Source organism: Pundamilia nyererei, unplaced genomic scaffold (assembly GCF_000239375.1).
Source record: "Pundamilia nyererei isolate P.nyererei 1_Seehausen unplaced genomic scaffold, PunNye1.0 scaffold00275, whole genome shotgun sequence".
NCBI classification, from domain to species: Eukaryota; Metazoa; Chordata; class Actinopteri; order Cichliformes; family Cichlidae; genus Pundamilia; species Pundamilia nyererei.
The window spans coordinates 324,002-345,197 of record NW_005187676.1 but is presented as its reverse complement, the minus strand read 5'-3'; the positions used below and the strand labels follow the sequence as shown (position 1 = coordinate 345,197).

At 45.0% G+C, this 21,196-nt stretch overlaps 1 protein-coding gene across 2 annotated transcripts in view; it reads left to right on the top strand.

Annotated features, from left to right (window-relative positions):
- Positions 1–21,196, top strand: part of svep1 (sushi, von Willebrand factor type A, EGF and pentraxin domain containing 1) — a 111,070-nt gene that overhangs the window by 83,510 nt on the left and 6,364 nt on the right. For both annotated transcript variants that reach the window (XM_005750471.1, XM_005750470.1), the window contains exons 12-44: positions 135–326; positions 780–901; positions 987–1,092; positions 1,190–1,393; positions 1,654–1,887; positions 1,997–2,158; positions 2,289–2,450; positions 2,903–3,064; positions 4,062–4,150; positions 5,683–5,779; positions 5,870–5,983; positions 6,216–6,329; positions 6,411–6,612; positions 6,854–7,011; positions 7,471–7,669; positions 7,761–7,936; positions 8,081–8,205; positions 8,310–8,439; positions 8,559–8,729; positions 9,006–9,179; positions 9,302–9,421; positions 9,504–9,680; positions 11,140–11,224; positions 11,322–11,513; positions 12,154–12,321; positions 12,826–13,498; positions 13,589–16,299; positions 17,074–17,308; positions 17,517–17,672; positions 18,149–18,212; positions 18,568–18,744; positions 18,840–19,016; positions 19,923–20,099. In XM_005750471.1, coding sequence (XP_005750528.1) covers positions 135–326; positions 780–901; positions 987–1,092; positions 1,190–1,393; positions 1,654–1,887; positions 1,997–2,158; positions 2,289–2,450; positions 2,903–3,064; positions 4,062–4,150; positions 5,683–5,779; positions 5,870–5,983; positions 6,216–6,329; positions 6,411–6,612; positions 6,854–7,011; positions 7,471–7,669; positions 7,761–7,936; positions 8,081–8,205; positions 8,310–8,439; positions 8,559–8,729; positions 9,006–9,179; positions 9,302–9,421; positions 9,504–9,680; positions 11,140–11,224; positions 11,322–11,513; positions 12,154–12,321; positions 12,826–13,498; positions 13,589–16,299; positions 17,074–17,308; positions 17,517–17,672; positions 18,149–18,212; positions 18,568–18,744; positions 18,840–19,016; positions 19,923–20,099 — 8,205 coding nt within the window. The remainder of the gene's footprint in view (positions 1–134; positions 327–779; positions 902–986; positions 1,093–1,189; positions 1,394–1,653; positions 1,888–1,996; positions 2,159–2,288; positions 2,451–2,902; positions 3,065–4,061; positions 4,151–5,682; positions 5,780–5,869; positions 5,984–6,215; positions 6,330–6,410; positions 6,613–6,853; positions 7,012–7,470; positions 7,670–7,760; positions 7,937–8,080; positions 8,206–8,309; positions 8,440–8,558; positions 8,730–9,005; positions 9,180–9,301; positions 9,422–9,503; positions 9,681–11,139; positions 11,225–11,321; positions 11,514–12,153; positions 12,322–12,825; positions 13,499–13,588; positions 16,300–17,073; positions 17,309–17,516; positions 17,673–18,148; positions 18,213–18,567; positions 18,745–18,839; positions 19,017–19,922; positions 20,100–21,196) is intronic.

The window sequence follows — 21,196 nt, the reverse complement described above, 5'->3', positions numbered from 1 at the left end:
CAAAACACCAGTGTCAGTGTCCTTTTGCAGTGCCTGAATTTTTCAGTTTCATTATGCAGTCATGCATGCTAGTAATCAGACACTGAGCTCCGACTTGAGAAAACCATGGAGGTGCGTTATGTGTATCTGCTCAGGGACAACGTGTGACCAGCCGTACGTCCCAGTGAATGGAGAGTTCATCTGTTCTGAAGAGGAGGAAGGAGTCAACTGTACTCTCCACTGTAAAGACGGCTATAGCCTCACTCAGGATGCTGTCCACAGCTACTTCTGTGCCTACAACGGCATCTGGGAGCCAGCCTACTCTCCAGACAGACCAGACTGTTCATGTGAGTGTGGCAAAATATATATATATGTTTATACATACATGCTGTATGCCTCACTGTTTATTTTCAGTTTCAGAAGAAGAATTTTTCTTCTTTAGGAGGTAGAGAACATCAGTGTGCCACCGCCAAAACAAAACATTCTATAAATAAAACACAACTTGACCATGAAAATCAGCAAGAAAATACAGGCCTCTTACCTACATACATATATGTCATACATAGATACATACAGGGTGCTCTGTTTAAGCTGTTTTAACCTGGCTACAGCAGCTGCAAGCCTCTTTGCAACCCCCCTCCACCTCTGACCCTCCTTTTTATTGTGTATTTGACTTAATCAGTGTCACATCTGATACCACTGGTGCACGCTCTGTTCTCTACAGGTTTTCTCCAGTGCAAATAACATTTTTTTTTTAACCATAGTAGTGCTGACTGAAGTGTCCTTTATGTCCACTCCAGTGAACCGTATAGCCAACAACGGGTTCAAGCCCTTCGAGATGCTCTTTAAAGCATCTCGCTGTGACGACGTGGACCTCGTCAAGTCATTTACTGGAGAGTTCAACAGCAAACTGGGAGGCATGGTGAGGACTTCTATCTCTGCAAACACATGGATAAGCTGTGAACCAACTCTTGAATACATGTTGCATTTTGTGGTTTGTCTTACAGCTGCCTAAAATTTGTGGCAATGACGATGTCACCTGCAAGCTGGAGGTGATGTCACAGGGTCACTGTCTGGAGTACAATTACGACTATGAGAATGGATTTTCTATTGGTAGGATTACCTGGCAAAAATCCCCGAATATAACACTTATGTCTTAAATTAAACATTTTCACGATCATCTTCTCTCTTCTTGTTTTACACCCTTTAGTACCAGGAGGTTGGGGGGACAACTGGGGCACTCAGGGCTCCCAGGACTATGCCTACTTTGAATCTGGCTTTGCCACAAGCACCCGGCAGCTCCCCACCCAGAACAAAGACGGCAGCATGCAACTTCACCACCGCACCAAGAGGCACAGAAAGATCAAAGGCCCGACTAAAGACCACAAGATCCAGATCTACTTCAACATCACAGGTAGAATGTCTAAGAGATCTCAAATGTCTGAGTTGCTACGCTGCTACTGCTGACTGTCAAAAGCTTTTTAAAGGCTGCACATTAATGTTGCCACAAGCAAAAACAGAGCGAGAATCATGTGTTTATTTATTTTCGAAGAACAACGTACAATAGCTCAAAAAGCTTGAAGCTTAGCATGTCTGCAATCTTTCTAGTGCAGCATTTTCTTGCTCTCAGACACGCCTATGTTTCAGTCGTTTAAACTTTGGCCATTCTCCCAGCAAGCATCCCTTTGCCCCTGTCGAGGAACGACTCAATTGAAGTGGCCAATCAGAAGAGGCTCCTGCGGATGCTGGAGCAACTTACCAATAGACTGAAGAGAACACTGTCCAAGCAGCCGCTGTCCAATTTCCACTTGTCTTCAGAGATGATTATAGCAGATCCCAAATCACTGGAAAGCAAGAGAGCGTCTCTCTTCTGCAGGCCGGGCTCAGTCCTCAAAGGCAGGATGTGTGGTGAGTATAGGAAGGTGCACCCACCTAACCTCAGGGTTCCCTTCATAACAGTATGAAAGCACATTGCGGTATTGCTTTTCCTAGCCTCTAACTGTGAATGCTCTTTCAGTACAATGTCCAGTGGGAACCTACTTTTCTCTTGAATATAATGAGTGTGAGAGTTGCTGGCTGGGTTCCTACCAGGACCAGGAGGGTCAGCTGGAGTGTAAGTCCTGTCCTGAAGGAACCTCCACAGCCTACCTGCACTCCCGCAGCATCGCTGAGTGCAAAGGTACAAAACATGCACATGAACAGAAAGACGTCTGTCTTTTTGTGCTCAGATTTAAATGTTATTTTTCATATATGAGATTTTTTTTCTGTTTCATTTGGCTGGTGACGTGGTGATATTCATTTATTTTCAGGGCAGTGTAAGCCCGGTAGTCACTCTCGAAATGGGTTGGAGATCTGTGAGTCATGCCCCCTGGGTCACTTCCAGCCTTCTTTTGGAGCCAGAAAGTGTGAGGTCTGTCCCGATGAGACTTCCACAGTCACCAGAGGAGCCGTGGACGAGACAGAGTGTGGAGGTGATATAGTTTGACAGGCATAAAGTACACTACCCTAATGTCTTGCTAACTTAATTTATTTCCACTCTGGTGAGACCTAATCATTCCTGAGAAGAAAACCAATATTTTCCCAGCTTCTAATCAAAAACATATTTGTTGGAATTTGGCACTGATGTCCCATTATATCAAAAAAGTTAATTCCTACTTGGAAAAATTAGATAGTTGCCCTTTAAAGTTGGATGGAATAATCTAGAAACTCAAAAGTTTTGTTCCCAGGTTTCCAACTTAAAATACATAAATAATCTACAACCTTTCAGACTTGGAGCTGTTAGGTGTTTTCCAACCAGCAAATGCTGCTTGTTTCAAATGTTTTTGGGTGATCCTGCCACTTCACCTGCTCCTCTAATCCTCGAATGTTTCTTTTTCTATTTTTTCCTGCGCCCCTCTTTCGATTTATGGGCTCTCTTGGACAGTCCCCTGTTCAGCAGGTCATTTCTCCCGCACCGGTCTGGTTCCCTGTTACCCCTGTCCCAGAGATTACTACCAGCCTGAACATGGCCGCTCTTACTGCCTCTCCTGTCCCTTCTATGGGACCACCACAATCACAGGGGCCACCACCATACAGCACTGTTCCAGTAAGTGTGCACGACTGCTAGTCTTGTCTGGGTGCAATATTCACGCAACACTCTGATACAAACACTCCAGTCCTGATTTGATAATATTTTATTTTGGGACCTGATAAAAACATTGAGGTTGGATTGAAGTTGTTGTTTTTTTATATATATTGAAATCTTCTGCTCAGCAGGGGATTGAAACTTCTTGCACCACTTGCACAGTACTCCTATAGTCCCATACAATACAAAGCAAGGTTTAATAGGTAGCTACAGTTCATTTGGACCAGATTTTGCATTGATTAATAATTATAGAAGCCCCCCACCCCCACCCCTCCTGTGAATTTCATTAGCATTAATGTGACTTTTAAAACACCCGTTCACGACTCGTTAATGTGACTTTTGGATAAATCAGGTCCCGACACAAGCTTGTCAAAGGGATGAAGTTTATTGTTAATGTGTTAATTAAATTTGCTGCCCAGTTTGTCTCACTCTTAGCTCCAGTTTTGATGTAAGTCTGATGTTGGCAGCCGCATGCTGACTCTGTTCACACGTCAGATTTATATGTCAGTGTCATTTCTGCTTTTCTGAGTTGGCATGTGAATTAATTTATGTTAGACATCTGGAGAACATGCCAAGTGAAGTCAGCAGAGAGTAAAAATACAAGAAACTGCTGCGCGTCTGTGTAAGACCGTGCTGCCACCGCTGCAGTTGTGTGCTGTCTGATTTGTGGTGTGACAGCTCGGTCCAACTTGAAACACGATTACTGCACAAGATCAGGGGAAATGGAAATAATTTGGCTTTTATTGCTCGGCGGCAGAATGGAAATGAAAAACACTGTGTTTGAAGGGTGGGAATGAACAGAGGTTTGGACACGCTGCCAGAGTTGAATAAGAATAGTTTTTGTTCAGCTGGATGTCAAACGTCTGCCAGTCTGGTAGCAAAGGGAAAGATCCTCGCTGTGTTTTTCCAACTTGTCTTTGCTTACACTGTCTGTGTTTTCTCTGGGTGTCATGGTCAGGCTTTGGCTCCAGCTTTCTTCCAAAGGAGGAGAGCGTCACTGCAGCTCCCGAGGTGGAGGTCATTGATGAATACCAATCCAGCAGTCAGGTTTGCCTTTGTCTTTTCTCAAAGTCCCACACTTTACCATTAAAAAAGCCCTGAATACCAGGCGGTCCCACAGTGACTGGAGAATGTGGTGTGAACAAAATGATTGCTACTGTGTGTAAATTTAAAGGCAACTTGCAATCTGGCTTTAAAGACGAGGACCAGGTCTACGATCATTGCAGTCAGGGGTTGTCTTCAAAGCAACTTTGAGTCTGTTATATATTAGTGTTTGAAAGGTCAAGTTACGCAATTTATTTGTTATAATTCATTGATTCACTGTAATAAATAATCAAAAATTGCAATTCTGTTGCAGTTCTGTTGCTATCTGCGTTCACAAAGACTCACTTTAAACTGAAAGTCACATGATCTTACTTCCATTCAGAGTCCAGGCAGAGCCTCATAGATTTAAAACAGCAACTCAGGAAAAGTGATGTATTTGGAGCAGGATGGTGATTTAACTGTAAAAGGAGACAGGCGCTTTATAAAGAAATATAAGCAGCATACAAACACTCAGCAGAGATTGGAGTGGAGTCCAGTGCAAAGAGATGCAGATGTGTGATTATCATCAGCGCAAATTGCCTCAGAGTAATTACACTGTGTTGGCAATCTGTGTGTTTATAAATTAGGCAGCGGTTATTTGCAAACCTTTGCCAAACTGCCTGTGAGCATTTGCAGTGTGTCTGATTGTCGATAGACAGGAGACAGGCTGCCTAACACCAGCTGAGCTGTGCAGTCGCTCAGTAATTGCTTTGCACGCTCACCCTCTGCTTAACCAATCATCAGGCAAACACTGAGTTTTCTCATTTGCAAAGATATTCCTTGTTCTAGTTTTGTGTAACTGAACAATTAGGATTCATTTGGAGCTCTGCAGATTCTGCATGTACTCATAGAAAAAACAAAAGCCTGTTTGTATAAACATGGATTTGCACTTGTTTCCTGTTGAATGAACCGTTTGTCTGCCTCCCATTCAATTTTTAAGTACTCTAGAAACCACACGTAAGCCCACAGTCTGAGAGTGAAGAGCTCTAATGGGGTGATACAGTAATATGAGGTCATTAAGATTAGATAGGGCCTGATTATTCAACACCTTGTAGGATTTTTAATTCGACAAAGCTTGTCTAGTCTTAAAAACTAAAAGCTTTACCTTTCTTACATCCACATGTGTGAACAACATGAAATTGCACCTCAGGAGGGTTTGAACCCACAACTTTCCTGTTTTAAGCCAGCAGTGAAACATCTGGACCGTAGTGTCTGATACCGAATGAAGTTAGCTTTTCATTAAACTTCAATAAATGAAAGAATTGGCAACACTTTAATGTCTAAAAGTAAATATTTCACCTAGCTTCTTTTTGTATTTGGCTGAACAGAGACTGTCTCCTATTACTGCACCTTAAAATCTAATATCTACCTTTCACTGCTTGAGAATTGCACACATGCTTTTTCTTAGAGTATTTAGTGCAGAGTTTAGGATAACCATCTAATGTTAACATATTTGAGAGGACTTGATATCATTGTTTCATCTGCTCTACCCACAGGTTTTCCATGAGTGCTTCTTGCATCCGTGTCAGAACAAGGGAACATGTGAGGAGGTTGGAGCAGGATATGTGTGCACCTGCATGCCCGGGTTCACAGGTAGATCACCCATCAGTAGATCAGTGATAATGATTGATTCTCATGTGACATATTACAAGAACTGGATACACCCTCTGATTTCACGGTCAGGTGCCAAGTGTGAGATTGACATAGACGAGTGTAACTCTGCTCCCTGCCAAAATGGAGGCCTGTGTAAGGACGGCATAGGAGACTTCCAGTGTCAGTGCAAGCCTGGATTTTTAGGTAAAGGGACCTTTGAGTTTGTAGCTCAGTATGCACAATACTCAAAACAAAGGTTGGCAGGTTAGGGTCAGTGATTATTTCAAGACCTTGCAAGTTTAGGTTTGACTTGCAAGTTTCTGACTGCACATTTTACAGAGCTATGACATCGATACACTGTAATATTTATATAATATACTCTATGTGCAACATTAGTGTATCTCATGTTTGTGCTTATTCTCCTGCTGTGTCTCAGGCTCCTTGTGTGAGGCGGAGGTAAACGAGTGCCACTCCAACCCGTGTCTCAATGAAGGCGTGTGTGTGGACGAGGTCAACAAGTTCGCCTGCAGCTGTTCCACGGGCTTCACAGGTTGCACACAGACTGACGTAACAATAATAGTTACATGTAGTGTGTAATATCAGATAAGTCTTCATGATCAAATGTCAACAGGATCTCGCTGCGAACTGGAAATCGACGAGTGCCTGTCCAACCCCTGTTTGAACGGCGGCATGTGCGAAGACATGGCCGGTGGTTACACATGTAACTGTGCCGTTGGATTCTCAGGGGACAGCTGTGAGATCGACACTGATGAGTGTTACAGCTCTCCCTGCCTGAATGGAGGCTCGTGCCTGGATGCTGTGAACAGTTTCAGGTAATAAACGTCCAGATGGAAAGCAGGAGTGATGGGATCTGCTGCTTGAAATAAACAGTGCAGGAAAGAGTACTCATTTCTGATGAGATGTTTTGTATCTGCGTGATGAAGTTGACACAGACAGAATGTGGTCAGTTTTCAAAGTTAAAGTCCCCTCATGTGCAGTAAGTTATTGTGCTGAATTTTTAAAGACTGCAAATAAGAAGTTATTGTACACGCTTGTCTTCTTCCTCTGTGTCAGATGTCAGTGTGTGGAGGGTTACCGAGGCCGGCTGTGTGAGGTGGATGTGGATGAGTGTGATCCGAACCCCTGTGTAAATGGGGCCAGCTGCTTAGATGGACTGGGGTCCTACACCTGCCGCTGCCTCCCTGGGTTCAACGGAACCAGGTGTGAGACAGGTACTATAGGCCAGATGGCACATCACCATGGCAACTCTAGATGGAGGAGGACAGGGAAAGATGTAATTAACGTGAAATGTTTTCAGCTGTCAGTTACACCTGACTGTGTCTGTCAGAGTAAAGGGTCGTCATTGGTTAACCCCGGATAGCCTTTTGTCTTTGGCATCTTCGTCTGGACAAGTGGTGAAGATGATGGATGGAGAATTTCATGCAACTATAATAAAAAAAATATTTAAAAAGTGTTTTAAAAAATAGACTAATAACAAATTTCCTTTCTTTGGATTTTTGTAAAATTTCAAATAAAACACCATATTTTGAAAATATTTATGGATAATGTTTGAGCTTTTTATAAGAGAGTTAGAAAGAAATGTAGTTGGGAAACATCAGCAGTAACTAAAATAATGGGTTTTTTGCATTTTTAAGTTAAATGAAATCACCGTTTCTTCTCTGTCCTGTCAGAGATGTCCTCTGCCTTCAACCTGGACTTTGAGGTGTCTGGCATCCACGGTTATGTGATGATGGACGGAGTGATGCCAGCGCTGACTGAAATCACCTGCACCTTCTGGATGAGGTCATCTGACACCACTAATTACGGCACGCCGGTGTCCTACGCTGTGGAAGGCAGTGATAACGCTTTCCTTCTAATAGACTACAACGGGTCAGTGATGCAGCGAGATTTAAGGGGCAGACGTTTTTTAAGTATCACTTTCCCGTCACGATTTTTTTCTTTCTTTCCGGCGTTGCCGCAGGTGGGTGCTGTATGTGAACGGTAAGGAGCGGATCACGGACTGCCCTGCGGTGAACACCGGTCAGTGGTACCATATCGGTGTGTCCTGGAGGAGCTGGGATGGAGACTGGAGAATCTACATCAACGGGAAGCCCTCAGACGGAGGCAAAGGCCTGTCAGTCGGCACCACTATCCCAGGTGTAGTGCTATCCTCGGCCAAGACAGATGTTCTTTGAAGTCATTAAATATGCAACATCAGTGATAATTATCTTTTTCGTTAGCTAATTTAGTAAATAAACAAAAACCCTGGTGGTTAACCTCGGTGCTCGCTGTTGTCTGTAGCTGGAGGTGCGCTGGTGTTGGGTCAGGACCAGGATCAGAGGGGGGAGGGCTTCAACCCTGTCGAATCCTTCGTCGGCTCCCTCAGCCAGCTCAACATCTGGGATCGTGTTCTCACACCACAGCAGGTAAACCACGTTAGCTGATGTAAATAGCACATATATTCACTAATAGAGGCTGACCAAGGATTTATCGTATCCATCCACCTCCACCTTCTCTGGCTGTACTGTAGATTAAGGTCCTGGCCAGCAGCTGCCCAGCTTCTCATGTGACTCACAGAGGAAACGTCCTCGCCTGGCCTGACTTTCTCAGTGGAGTTGTGGGGCGAGTCAAAGTAAACCTCAACAGCATTTTCTGTGCCGGTGAGAGAGCTTCACGTGTTTCAAAATCGTATTACCTCAAAATTGGAGCTCAGTTACAAACCGTGTGCTGCAGGAGAACAAGCAGGTATTAGCCTTCAAGCTTTTTACATTTTCTCCAGACTGCCCCAAGCTGGAGAACACTGTGCCCCACCTCCACGTCTCCACTGTGGATGTGCGTCCCGGCGCACAGGTGCAGCTGTCTTGTGATCCCAGTTTCTACCTGGTGGGGGAGCCTGTGCTGCAGTGCCAAAATAAAGGAGAGTGGAGTCACAACCTGCCCAGCTGTGAACGTAAGACAAAGACAGGCAGTGCTCAGTCATGTGTTTCCATGGTTTTGCACCTGTTTTAATTGATTTCCTTTGTTATGTCAAGTTTTGATTTGAAATATAATTCAGACACAAATTATACTGTATACTGTAATTTTATGGTAATTTAGTAAAAAAAACAAAAACATTTCCCCATCTTACATCATAAATACACTGTACCGAGTGGATTCATCTTTTCTTTTTACATCTTATGGGAGTTTACACCCTTGGCTGTTGGCTGTGTTACCACATGTCTTACAGGTGTGTCCTGTGGACATCCTCATCCACTGGAAAATGGCTTCTTCCAGGGAACAGACTTCCACGCCGGCAGCTCCGTGGTCTATGAGTGCAATGCTGGCTTTTACCTGCTGGGGGACACCAAAGTGCATTGCACCAACAGCGGCAAGTGGGGAGGAACTCCGCCGGCATGTTTGGGTACACAAACAGCTCAAACTTTTTACAAACACTTTAAATAAAAAATCCTGTTTCTGTTGACAACTTAACAGGTAACCCATTTGTCCTTTTTTGTGTGTGTTTTTAATCATATGTGTGTGCAGATGTGGATGAGTGTGCTCTGGGCTCTGACTGTGATGATCACGCCAGCTGTCAGAACACAGAAGGCTCCTACACCTGCACCTGTATCCACCCATACACTGGAGATGGCAAAAACTGCACAGGTGATATGACAACGTAGTCAGGTGACACAAGCAGCTGTTTTCCTCCATTCTTTTATAAACCCAGCTGTTCGTGTGTGTTCAGAGCCAGTAAAGTGCGAGAACCCTGGGACTCCTGACTTCGGTCGCCGATACGGGAGCAACTTTCTGATGGGCAGCGAGGTTGTGTTCAGCTGTGACAACGGCTATGAGCTGATTGGCTCATCTCAGCTCCAGTGCCTGGAAACAGGAGATTGGGATGATGCTGTCCCATACTGCAGAGGTGAGAGCTGGAGTCACATAATGCTATTGCGATCAAATGGATGGTGTGATTTATTTCAGTTGCGTCTGATGTAGTGGACTCTGCATTTGTTTTTCACAGTTCCGATTAAGCTGATGGAAAACTATGAATATTTTATGGAGCTTTTTGGATGCTTACTCTGCAGCTGCGATCCTTAGAGGTTGCTCAGTTTGACCTTCACAGTTTTGCAGCTTCTTTCTAAAGTTTTGGATGATTTCCTTGTTATAAAAGATTGGCACTTGAATTTTTTGCTGCATGGGTTTAATCTGCAGCTTGTTTGGTTGGAAGAGGCATGTAACCACAAGCTTCACTCTTTACAATGAGATAACTACATACTATAGAATATGATATCACATAGCAAAACACATAAATCAGCATTTACTGACATTTTTTCAGTTATATATTACACAGTGAAAATACTGCATCCATTAAACAGCTTTAATGGCTTCAAAGAAGAGGCTTCTAATGAAAGCATGCTCCTCTCGGATAATAAAACACATTCAAGGTCCACTGCTGTCGGCTATTATCATGCAAATGACTATTACACTTCAGGAAAACATGCAGACATGTATGTTGTGTATTCATACACGTATGCACAAGCAAATATACAGCACAAAAAATGCTTTGTCTAATGGCCGGTGTTGTAAAGGAGCAGTTACATACGCAGCTGTCCTTTTTGTTCTCCGATGTGCAGCAGGCTGAGACGTCTGACTATGTAACCACGTGCATCTTGGCACTAAGCCACATTCTTCATCACAGAGGAAGAGGAACTGAATTACTCGGCGTCTGCAGATTCATGTTACTGTAGCTGCTGAGTGTCGGACTGAAAGTGAAACGATTAGATGTGCAAAAGCCACATTTGTGTGCAACAAGTGGGAGGAAAAAAAAGTTGAATAAATATTTATTGAAAATTAAAAACACACTCATGGCTTAATATAATATTATTGTATTGTTTTGTTGTATTATTATTGTATTGTATTGTTTCAGAGTGCGGTTATTAAACTAGACATTATCTTGCCATCAGTGAGGTTCTTTACTTTACTTACCATCTCCAGGTTTTTCACATAACAGCAACTCTAGGACTGTAAAAGTGAATCTTCAGTTTCACGCAGAAATAAGAGAAATGTATCTGTCTGCCTTTCAGTTCCACATCCGTCCTGTTCGTCTCTTTTTTGAGCCGATCCCAATTTCATCAATAGCAGTTAAAAGTATGAGCATCATGGGGGCACGATAAGCCCCAGATGCCCAACTGACATTAATTTGTTTAAGTGGGTGGATTCACAGGCGTCTGTTAGCTTGATTCTCAGCGCAGAAATATGTGCGCATATTTGCTCCTCACATCAGTGGGCTACACTTGCATTTAGTTATTTAAGTTGTAATTGAGTGTGATGGGTTTAAAAAGTTAGCGGTTACTAATCATCTCGTTAATGTTACGCTGCAGCCCTCTCCTGCCCAGCACCAACTGTTCCAGAGAACTCCATCATGACGGGAAACAACTTCACCTATGGAAGCAAGGTGACTTTCAGGTATCATCTTCACCCTCTCCAATACCTCGGGTGTCATGTGACATGTGAAAGATTTTTGTTAACATGTGAGTCTGACTCTGTTTTGTCTCTACCTAAGCTGTAAGACGGGCTTCCAGCCTCAGGTCCCCTATGAGTTCCAATGTCTCTCTAGTCTGAGGTGGACCGGGACGCCACCTACCTGCCATCCAGTGACCTGCGGGGGTCCGCCGACTGTGGAAAATGCAGACTACACACTAAACACCAACACCTACCTGTCCACTGTCACATACACCTGCAATGACGGATACAGGTATGGATAAATTACTATTAGTACTATTAGAATTTCACTGAATAAATGTAACTTTCATTATACTTTATATAGCTTTAATTTGTTGTACAACCCCAATTGCTAAACAGGGATGCTGTTTAAGATGTAAATAAAAACTAAAAAAGAATACTTTCAGCATTGATGCTTCCTTCCTAGATGTGCAACATAAGGTATTAATGGACTCCAGTAGCATCTGAGATGCAGGCTTTTAAACTGAGTGCTGGTAATAAGCTGGAATGTTCCTCCACTCTTTAGTCTGGATAACATGTTTTCCAAAATCATTTTAAATTTTCATTCTTCTGATGACCGAACAGTTTTCACTTTCAGTTTACGTGTGGCTGCTTCTTTGCTTTAACTTGCATTTGTTGATGGCACAGTAAGCTGCACAGTCAGTGATTTCTTGACCATTTCTGAGAAACTCTGCCTCTCTAAGATGCTCGTAATTCCCAATCATGTTACTAGCCTGTGGTTGATTAACCTAAATAATTGCAAAATGAGATTTATGAGATTATCTATTGTGCATTCTGCCTTTAGTTACATTTTTTCGGAATTGGGTGTGTATACCAGGTGACTGTAAATGATGTAGAGAGGAGTCTAAACTGAGTTGTATGTCGATACAAAGACCACAGGGCTCCATGGAAGTAATTTGTGAGGCGACAGGGGAGTGGAGCAGGCCTTTCCCCCGCTGTGTGAGAGTCCTGTGCAGCGAGCCCCCGCTACTGGAAAACGCTGTGACTGTGGGAGAGAACTTTGAGCTGGGAAACAAGGTGCACTATGTCTGCAAAGAAGGGTAAATGTGGTTGAAATCTACTCAGTCAATTTGTTTTTAAAATGTGTTAAATACTTCACACCTGTTTATTCCTTTGCATGATCTTTACTGTCTGTGGCATGGTGGCTTTTAAGCACAGCTAAAACAAAGAATTCATGCATTGAATGAAAATGTAACATCAACTGTGCATGAGGATGAGAACTGAGCAGTCCATCGAGGCTGACAGGCGCCGCCACAGCATGCATAAACAGGATCCAGAGAAACTGAAATTTCCTTGAGAACAATAAGATGACGTCTCTTTTTTTTTTTTTATTTCTATTCGATATATATTTCTGATGATATGATTCAAAATACTGCAAAAAAGATTCCCTGATCCAGATTTGATCCATTGGAGCAATCCGGTTCAGGATAGACAAACCAAACCAAGCATTTTGCAGTTTCTTTGACATACCTTTGCATGCTTTTTCTAAATTATGATGATTTGGGGTTTTTTTGCTCATTGCTTTTGCTCTCCTTCCTGTGCAGATACACTCTGATTGGCCCAGAGACCAGAGAATGTCTATCAACTGGCCAATGGAGTGAAAGCACGGCTCAGTGCGTCCCCCGCTCCTGCGGCCCCCCGCCTGCCATCGACCACGCTGAACCCTATGAGACTCACAAGCTTTTCGGAGACACCGCTAACTACTACTGCACTGACGGATACACAGCCGGCAACAACTCCAAGATGGTTTGTAATGCTCAGGGCGTGTGGGTGCCACCCGATGGCATGGAGGCGCCTCGCTGCATTGCAAACTTCTGCCTCCGCCCACCTGAACTACCACATGCGATTTTAGATTCGGTCAACAAACCAAAATACGCCAGCAACACCGAAGTGAGTTATAAATGTGAAGAGGGCTTCATGCTCAACACTACAGCCACACTCAGATGCCTGATGGGAGGAGAGTGGGAGCCCTCGCCCTATGATATTGGCTGTGTGCCGGTGAGGTGCTCCAAGCCTGAGAGCATTGATCAGGGCTATGTGATTGGGACAAATTACAGTTTTGGAGCTGTGGTGGCGTACAGCTGCTTCAAAGGCTTCTTGATTCGAGGGGAGAAGAGAAGGACCTGTAAGGGAAATGGAGAGTGGGGAGGAGCTCTGCCTACCTGTGTACCTGTGTCCTGCTCGCAACCCCCATCCCTCAAGAACGGATACCCCCAGGTTAGCCATGAAAACTGAATGCACTTAAAGAGTCCTCTTATAAACATAAAAACAAAGCACATGATATGTCCCATTTTTGTTCCACTGTAGGTCAAAGGTCGGCTCACCTACAACAGCAAGGTGACGTACGCCTGTAACGCAGGCTACAGACTGATTGGACGACCGGAGCGAGTTTGCCAAGCCAACCGTCAGTGGTCCAACCAAGACCCCCCAACCTGTGTCCTTCTAACCTGTGACCCTCCTCCTAACATCGTCCATGGGCACTACAAAGGCTCTGACTTCCAGGTGGGCCGTAAAGTGGTGTATGTCTGCGATGAGGGTTACGAGCTGGTCGGGGATGCTACCTGGACCTGTTTGAAGTTTGGAAGGTGGGATAAGACGAGGCCTCCGCGTTGCTCGCCCGTCCAGTGTCCAGAGCCACCACTGGAGGAGAACCACCTGGTTCTAAGAGGCCTGGACTCTGAATCAGGAACAGTGGAGTTATCCTGTGAGGATGGCTACGTCCTCGAGGGGGCTCGGTTCCTCCGCTGTACTCCGTCACAGGAGTGGAATGACACCTTTCCGGTGTGTAAGCAGGTGTTTTGTGGTCCGCCGCCTGCGGTGCCGTTTGGTGGCCCTTCCAGGTCTTCTCACCTGTTCCCATTCAGCTCTGTGGTGACCTACGAGTGCATAGATGGCTTTACTTTAAGAAAAGAAGGCTCTGCGTCCTGTCTAGCCAACGGGCAGTGGAGCAGTCCTTACCCAGAATGCATCCCGGTTGAATGTCCTCAGCCTGTGGAGATTTCAGATGGCATTGTTGATGTCCAGGGACTGATGTACCTCAGCAAAGCACTGTATAGTTGTAAGACTGGATATAACTTAGTAGGTAACTCCACCATCCTCTGTGGAGAGAAGGGACTCTGGATTGGTGGGGTGCCTTCTTGCCGCCCAATTGAATGCTCAGTTCCTAAACAGATAACCAATGGAAAAGTTGTCTACACAAAACTTCAGTTTGATCACAGTGCGACCTACTCCTGCAACCGTGGTTACCGCCTCCAAGGCACAAAGACTGTTAGGTGCCTGGCCAGTGGGGAGTGGGACATCGAGACACCAGCTTGTGTGCAGATATCCTGCACACCACCTCAGCCAGTTGAAAACGGCTTTGTGGAAGGCCAGGACCACAGTTATGGTGTGACTATTTTCTACAGCTGTTTTCCTGGCTTCCAACTCGTGGGTCAGGACCATCTAACCTGTGAGGAGTTCGGCTGGTCGAGCTCTGTTCCTGTCTGCGTGCCCTCGGACTGCGGGCTGCCTCCTCACATTGACTTTGGGGAGTATGTTAGAGTGACAGAGCTGGGAGGGAGATTTACTTCTAAAGACACTGGAAGACTGGACTTGAACTTTCTTCATGGGACACTGATTGAGTACCGTTGCCACCATGGCTATGACCTCACAAGCCAGGTCAGGCTGGTGTGCCAGGAGGACGGGGGCTGGAGTGGGACAGCCCCATCGTGTGTGCCAGCGGAGTGCCAAATACCGCCTAGTCCAGATCACGGCTGGATGAATGTGACTCATGGCTCCCTCGGGACTACGCTCACATATACGTGTGATGAAGGATATGAGCTGAAGGGGGAGCCTGTGAGGCAGTGTGTGTCAGGTCGAGTGTGGACCACTGATGCCCCAGTTTGTCAACCTGTTTCCTGTGGTGATCCAGGGGCTGTGGACAATGGCACAACACAGGGAGGTGATTTTGTTCATCCTGAGGTATTACACTTTCAGTGTAATCCTGGGTTTGTCCTGAAGGGCAGCAGTACTATTGCCTGCCAGGCAGATGGAAAGTGGACTGGGCTGAAGCCACAGTGTGAGCCCGTGTCCTGTGGTCCTCCTAAAATCCCCGGTGATATCACATTTAAAGGCACAGAGTTCACCTATAATAACAAAATAGAACTGAGCTGTCAGCCTGGGTTCATCTTAAATGGAAGGTCTCCAAGCATCTGCCAGGCTGACGGTACCTGGAGCCACAAGGCTGCTGCCTGTGTACCAGCCCGCTGCGAGAAGCCCTCCCCAATACTGAATGGTCGCATGTTGGGGTCAGAGTTTGGCTACAGCAGCAAGATAAAGTATGAATGTGATGAAGGATACACGCTTAACGGAGATTCTACACGTGTCTGTCAGTCAGATGGACTTTGGGACAAACGGGCACCCCGTTGTGACATCATTAGTTGCGATCCTCCTGAGGACATCAGTCACGGCTACGTGAACGGCTCCAGCTTCAACTACGACGACATTGTGGAGTACGTGTGCTTCGATGGCTACGAGGTCGTTGGCGATCCCATCCTGCGGTGCTCCGCTCAGGGCCTCTGGGTGGGCCCCGTGCCTCAGTGCCAGCCCTGCATTTGCACCCTTCCTGTGGTTAAGTTCGGAGTGGTTCTCGGCCACGATCGAGCCTGCGGAGACCGAGTGCACTTCCAGTGTGACGACGGCTACAAGCTGCTGGGTCCCTCTCAAGCTGTGTGCGAAAAAGGAGGAGTGTGGAGCCCTGGGGTGCCTGTGTGTAGCCGGGGAAGGTGCACCGCCGCCCCGCCTACAGTTCCTAATGCTGTCTTGCAGGGTGGCAGTGCCAGCTTCCCAGAAACGGCTATATACAGGTGTCGGCCTGGCTACCAGCTAAAGGGGTATGCTTACCTCAACTGTGGAAGAGACGGCAGATGGGGGGAACCCAGGATACGATGCGAGCCTGTGAGCTGTGGAAGACCGCCAGAGGTCGCCAACGCTCGGGTCGTGGGAGATATCTTCAGTTTCCCCAACCAGATCACATATAGGTGAATACTGTCATTATTGGAGTGGTTTGTCTTAAATGCGTTGGCTGGCTCACATAGTGTTTAATGTAAATACTGTGTATGGAACAGTGCTTATCCTGGATCAGGTGAAACTAAACTAACCATTTATCTCCTCGACCTGAAAAACACATTTTCATACACAAATAGTCAGTATGAGAGCATCCAGCACTGCACTCTGCATCTGATTCATCAAAGAACACATTTATAACTGAAGTGCACTTAAAAGATGCATTTCTAATCATTAAAATCATCATTAAATTCATGTTTTATTATTATGCACTAAGATGATGTTGTAGTTGCATTGAACCAGTATGTTTTTCTGATAAGTTGCTCTTAAAATTTAGTGACAAACATGCATGTTCACTCAGGAGAGCATCAAAACTTTTCTCAGTTTTCTTCATTGTTTTGTTTTGATGTGAGTCACGAAAAAGTTGCCATCACAGAAATATGTGGATTTTTAGCTGTAGCTAAAAATTTATGCCTCAGCCCTGAAAGGCTGATGGGGTACTACCATCACTGTGGTGTGAACACGTTAACTGGAGAACAAGTCGACGTAGGATTTTGAAATTGATATCTACTAGGAGGCTAAGGTTTAGCACTGGCTGCCACCAATATTTGTATTTTTTACATTGAATCTTAGAGAAACTGGCTTCATGCTCACAGTAAACAGGATGTGTGTTACTTTCCATTTCTGTGAATGGATTAAAATCCAAGACAGAAAGAGTGTACTCTGTGTATCATCATGTGCGTCTGCAGGTGTGATGATGGATACGAATTAGCCACGCAGACAGCTTCCCTGTCCTGCCAGAGCGACGCCACCTGGTCAAAACACAACGTTCGGTGCCGCCCCACCCCCTGCCTGCTACCCACCAACTTCTCCATCCCCCATCTGGTAATCACCGGGAAGGAGCTCACGCCTGTCGGGGGCACCGTCACCCTCTCATGCCCTACTGGCTTCTACCTGCAGGGGTCAGCGCTAGCAGAGTGTCAGGTAAGAAAGATGTTGGTTAAAGATTTGCTTTTCAGCTTCTTAATGTGAATTTGACTTCCCTGTTAAGTTATAATTAACCACAGAAATCCATTATATGAATGCCAGGAACATAAAGTGAAATGGCCAAAGGTTTACAGAAGTGAGAATGAATGCGTGTAACGTGGATAACGCAGCGGTTTCCTGTTCTGCTTTTAAACTGTGTGATAAGGTCGGTGGAAGCTGGTCTCCAAGTATCTCATCGGTTTCCTGTGAGATGGTGATGTGTGAGAAACCTGCTCCTCTTCTTCACGGTATCGTAGAGGGGGACAGCTACAACTATGGAGACTTTGTCATGTACTCCTGTCTGCCTGGCTTTGACATGAAGGTAAAACTCATCCAGTCAAGTTTTGCTTTTTTTGGTCTGGCATCTCTTTATGTGGAAAAACAAATGTAGTTGGTCCTAAACTACATAACAAATGACCACTCAGCTCCTGTGTTCCTCTTGCTTTCCCACACTCTGCCTTTAAACAGCATGCACCCACTGCACTAATGGCTAACAATGAGATTACAGAAAGTCATGTGACTTCTCTTCAGCAATCAATAGGTGTGCACAGTAACTGAGCCAATAGAAAGAGCTGAGTCACTGTCTTCTTTATAAACTGATACTCTGCACTGCCCAGTTTGGACACTCGATACAATGACGGCCTTTTTTAATGCACACGAAGAGTAGAAGCCGCTGACTGGCTTGATAACGCTCACACAATAACATTACTTCATTCTACAGTGGAAAAAGTCAATATTATGGATGTACGCATTTGTGTGTGTACACCATCAAATATCCTTCTCCCCTTTTTGTCACAGGGAGACTCCATCCACATCTGCCAGGGAGACCGAACGTGGAGCGGCACGCAGCCAGTGTGTGTTGGTGGGTTTGTGCACAGAGGCAGACAAGGAGGCACCGTGCTTGTGATAATATCGGATATTTAATCTTAATGTTTAATCAGTGATCTTTTTTCCCTCTACTAAACTTTGGAACATCTATAAAGTTTATTGACACAAAGATATCCCACACAAACAGATATCTGAGCGTAGCCCTCACTAGCTTCTGATGGACATGCAGTGATGTTGTTTTGACAGCAGGCCAGAAACCACTCAGTTCATATAAGAGTTTCAAGGTTTACACTTAGCAGGTTTTCAAGAGTTCATGTTTTGCGATGTGCTACAGCAGATACATATACTGTACTTTAACACTACCGCACCTTTGACCCTTCTCTTCACAGCGTCCTCATTGCAATCATGTGGGGCTCCTCCCACAGTACAAAATGCACAACCGGCGGGTGAGCCCAGCCCGGACAATGTCACCTATGTGTGTGATCCTGGGCTGCAGCTGGTCGGCCCAGAGACGCTCACCTGTCTGGACAATGGCACGTGGAGCCTGCCGGTGCCTACGTGTGAAGGTATGGAGGGCAGACAGTGAGCAAAAGAAGTGAAAGGACGTCTGTGCATCAAACACGTCTGACATCACGTCCCTGTGGTCTTTCTGTCTTGTCAGTGGTCAGAGGCTGCATCAGCCCCAAACAGATGCTGCACGGTAAAGTGCAGGAACTCAGCCTGAACACTGGGCATGCTCTGAAGTTCCAGTGTGACAACGGCTACAACCTGGTGGGAGATCCTCTGGTGGTGTGCATAGGGGGCAACGCCTGGAGCTCCGCTTTCCCCGCCTGCCAACGTGAGGACACGTTTTTCGAAAGAATCGTTGCTGGTTTGCTTTCTGACTTCCTGCCACGTGGCAGCCTGTGGTATCATTCGCTTTCTAACACAGAGGCCTTTCAGAATTCTTTGCAACATCACTGAGTTTCTTCATCTGTTTCACAATACAGCCTGTGACAAGAAGTCACCCACTCAGCTCCTCGTAATCTGGCTGCAGTTTGTTGGAATGTGCTGATTTTGGAGTCTTATGTCATGACTGACACTTCCACATACATGTCTCTCAGACTTATTCATTATCTCTGTTGGCACAAAAAAAGAAAACAAACAAAACATGGTGTATGAAAAATAGTAATAGTGAAAAATAGAAGAAATTAGATGACAGTGACTTGAGCTTTTGATTTCGTTTACAAATGTGGAAAAGAGAAGTGCAGCAGCCACTGACCACTCATAGATGGTTGGTGAACGTACAGATTATTGTGCAATACACATGACATAATGCCAGTGCTGCATTTTGTCAGTTTGTTAAGCTGCAACAGATGATGTGACAGGGTTGCTCCATGGTCTCAAAATAACCAGACTGTTGTGCAGTGACGTTATATAGATATGTAGATGCGGTGGATTTTATTGATGTATTGGGGGGGGTGTAAAGAAGTGTAGCATTCACAACACAGTTTTGTAGCATTTGTGGGCCCTAGTGTTACATTGCTATGCTAGTATTGTGTAGTAGAACGATTTAAAAGCCTCAGTTTAATCTGCATCTATCATTCTGTCACAGTGTCGCAGTCTTTACTAGTACATGTTGTTTCTGTGCTACACCGTGACTGTAAACGACTAAGGACTTATACTGTTGTATTGCTGATACACGAACTACATCAGCTGGCATCACAAATTTTAAAAGCATATCCATCATTTCTGTCTCTCGCAGCCAAGTCTTGCCCAGCTCCTCCGGGCTGGAACAGCAGCGGGGACAGAGTCCAGCGGGAGTTTCGTGTTGGACAGTCGGTCCGCGTTACCTGCCCCAAAGGTCAGCAGGTGAAAGGCAGCGGCACCATCACCTGCAGGTCAGACCAGACCTGGAGCCCCATCAGCTCTGTGTGTGAACGTAGGTATTGTTATTTTTAAAGAGAAGATGAATCTCTTCTGTTTACTCAAGTTTCCTCAGTTGTTGTAGCAGCTTTTTAATCTGTAAGGAATCACGTGTTTGTGAGGTGGCATTGAATAAATGTGACAAAGCAGAAAAACGTGATTTCATTTGAACGACTCTTTTCAAAGTGAATAAATATGCGAAGAATGTCACGTTTGTTAGCAGGAAACTAAATGATTAAGTTCGTAAATTATTTCATTAAAGAGGAAGTTTACTGCTTGTAATTTTCATGTTACTGTCACTGTGTGTTACCTCTGAACAACACAGGTTTAGTTCCTTTGTACCATTAATGTAAACCTTTCTGTTATATCATAGTAAAGCTACTAAGTTTAGTTTTTTTCAGTGAGATCATGTGATTTACTCACATTTCTACAAGTACTGCAGCGATTAAATGATGTCACTATACTCGCTTGTCGAAACACTGTGATTTTAACACTGCACATGTTCGCATGCTCCCCTTGTCTTGTTGTGCTTCTCTACACTTGCATGTCTCAGGTGAAGCGCTGTCTCTCTGTTGTCTCACTGAGCTTTTATCAAAACAAATGAGGCTGCTTCAAACACTGTGTCGGCTCCTGTGTGCTGAACTAATTACGGGCACCTCTGCGGCTTCTATGGCAACCTTTGTCAGATTGTCCTTTGATCATTCTCATGTGCAGTTGTCCTGAATATGCAGCACAGCAGTGCTCATGTTGCTGTGGCTCGTTGTATGTGTTTGCATGCTGTTTTGGGGGGTTTGTCTCCTACGTGCATGTTTATCCGAGTCCATTTTTGTCCTCGGGGATTATCAGTAAGGGGCTTTTACCAAATCAAACCAACACTGAACTGTTTGACACATTTGGATGTGTTGCATGAAAATCACTGTCTCCGGGGCTACTGGGGGGTGCAGGAAACACACTGGGTTTAATTTAATAAGCACAGATTTCTCTCTGCGGTGCACACTTTGTACTCACATATGGGGATGGACAGAAATGTTACAGCGCAATAAATTTTACAGTCTGGGTTCACTTTACAGTCAGATTGGTGCAAACGTGTCGTTAAAGAGGCAAAGCAGCAGT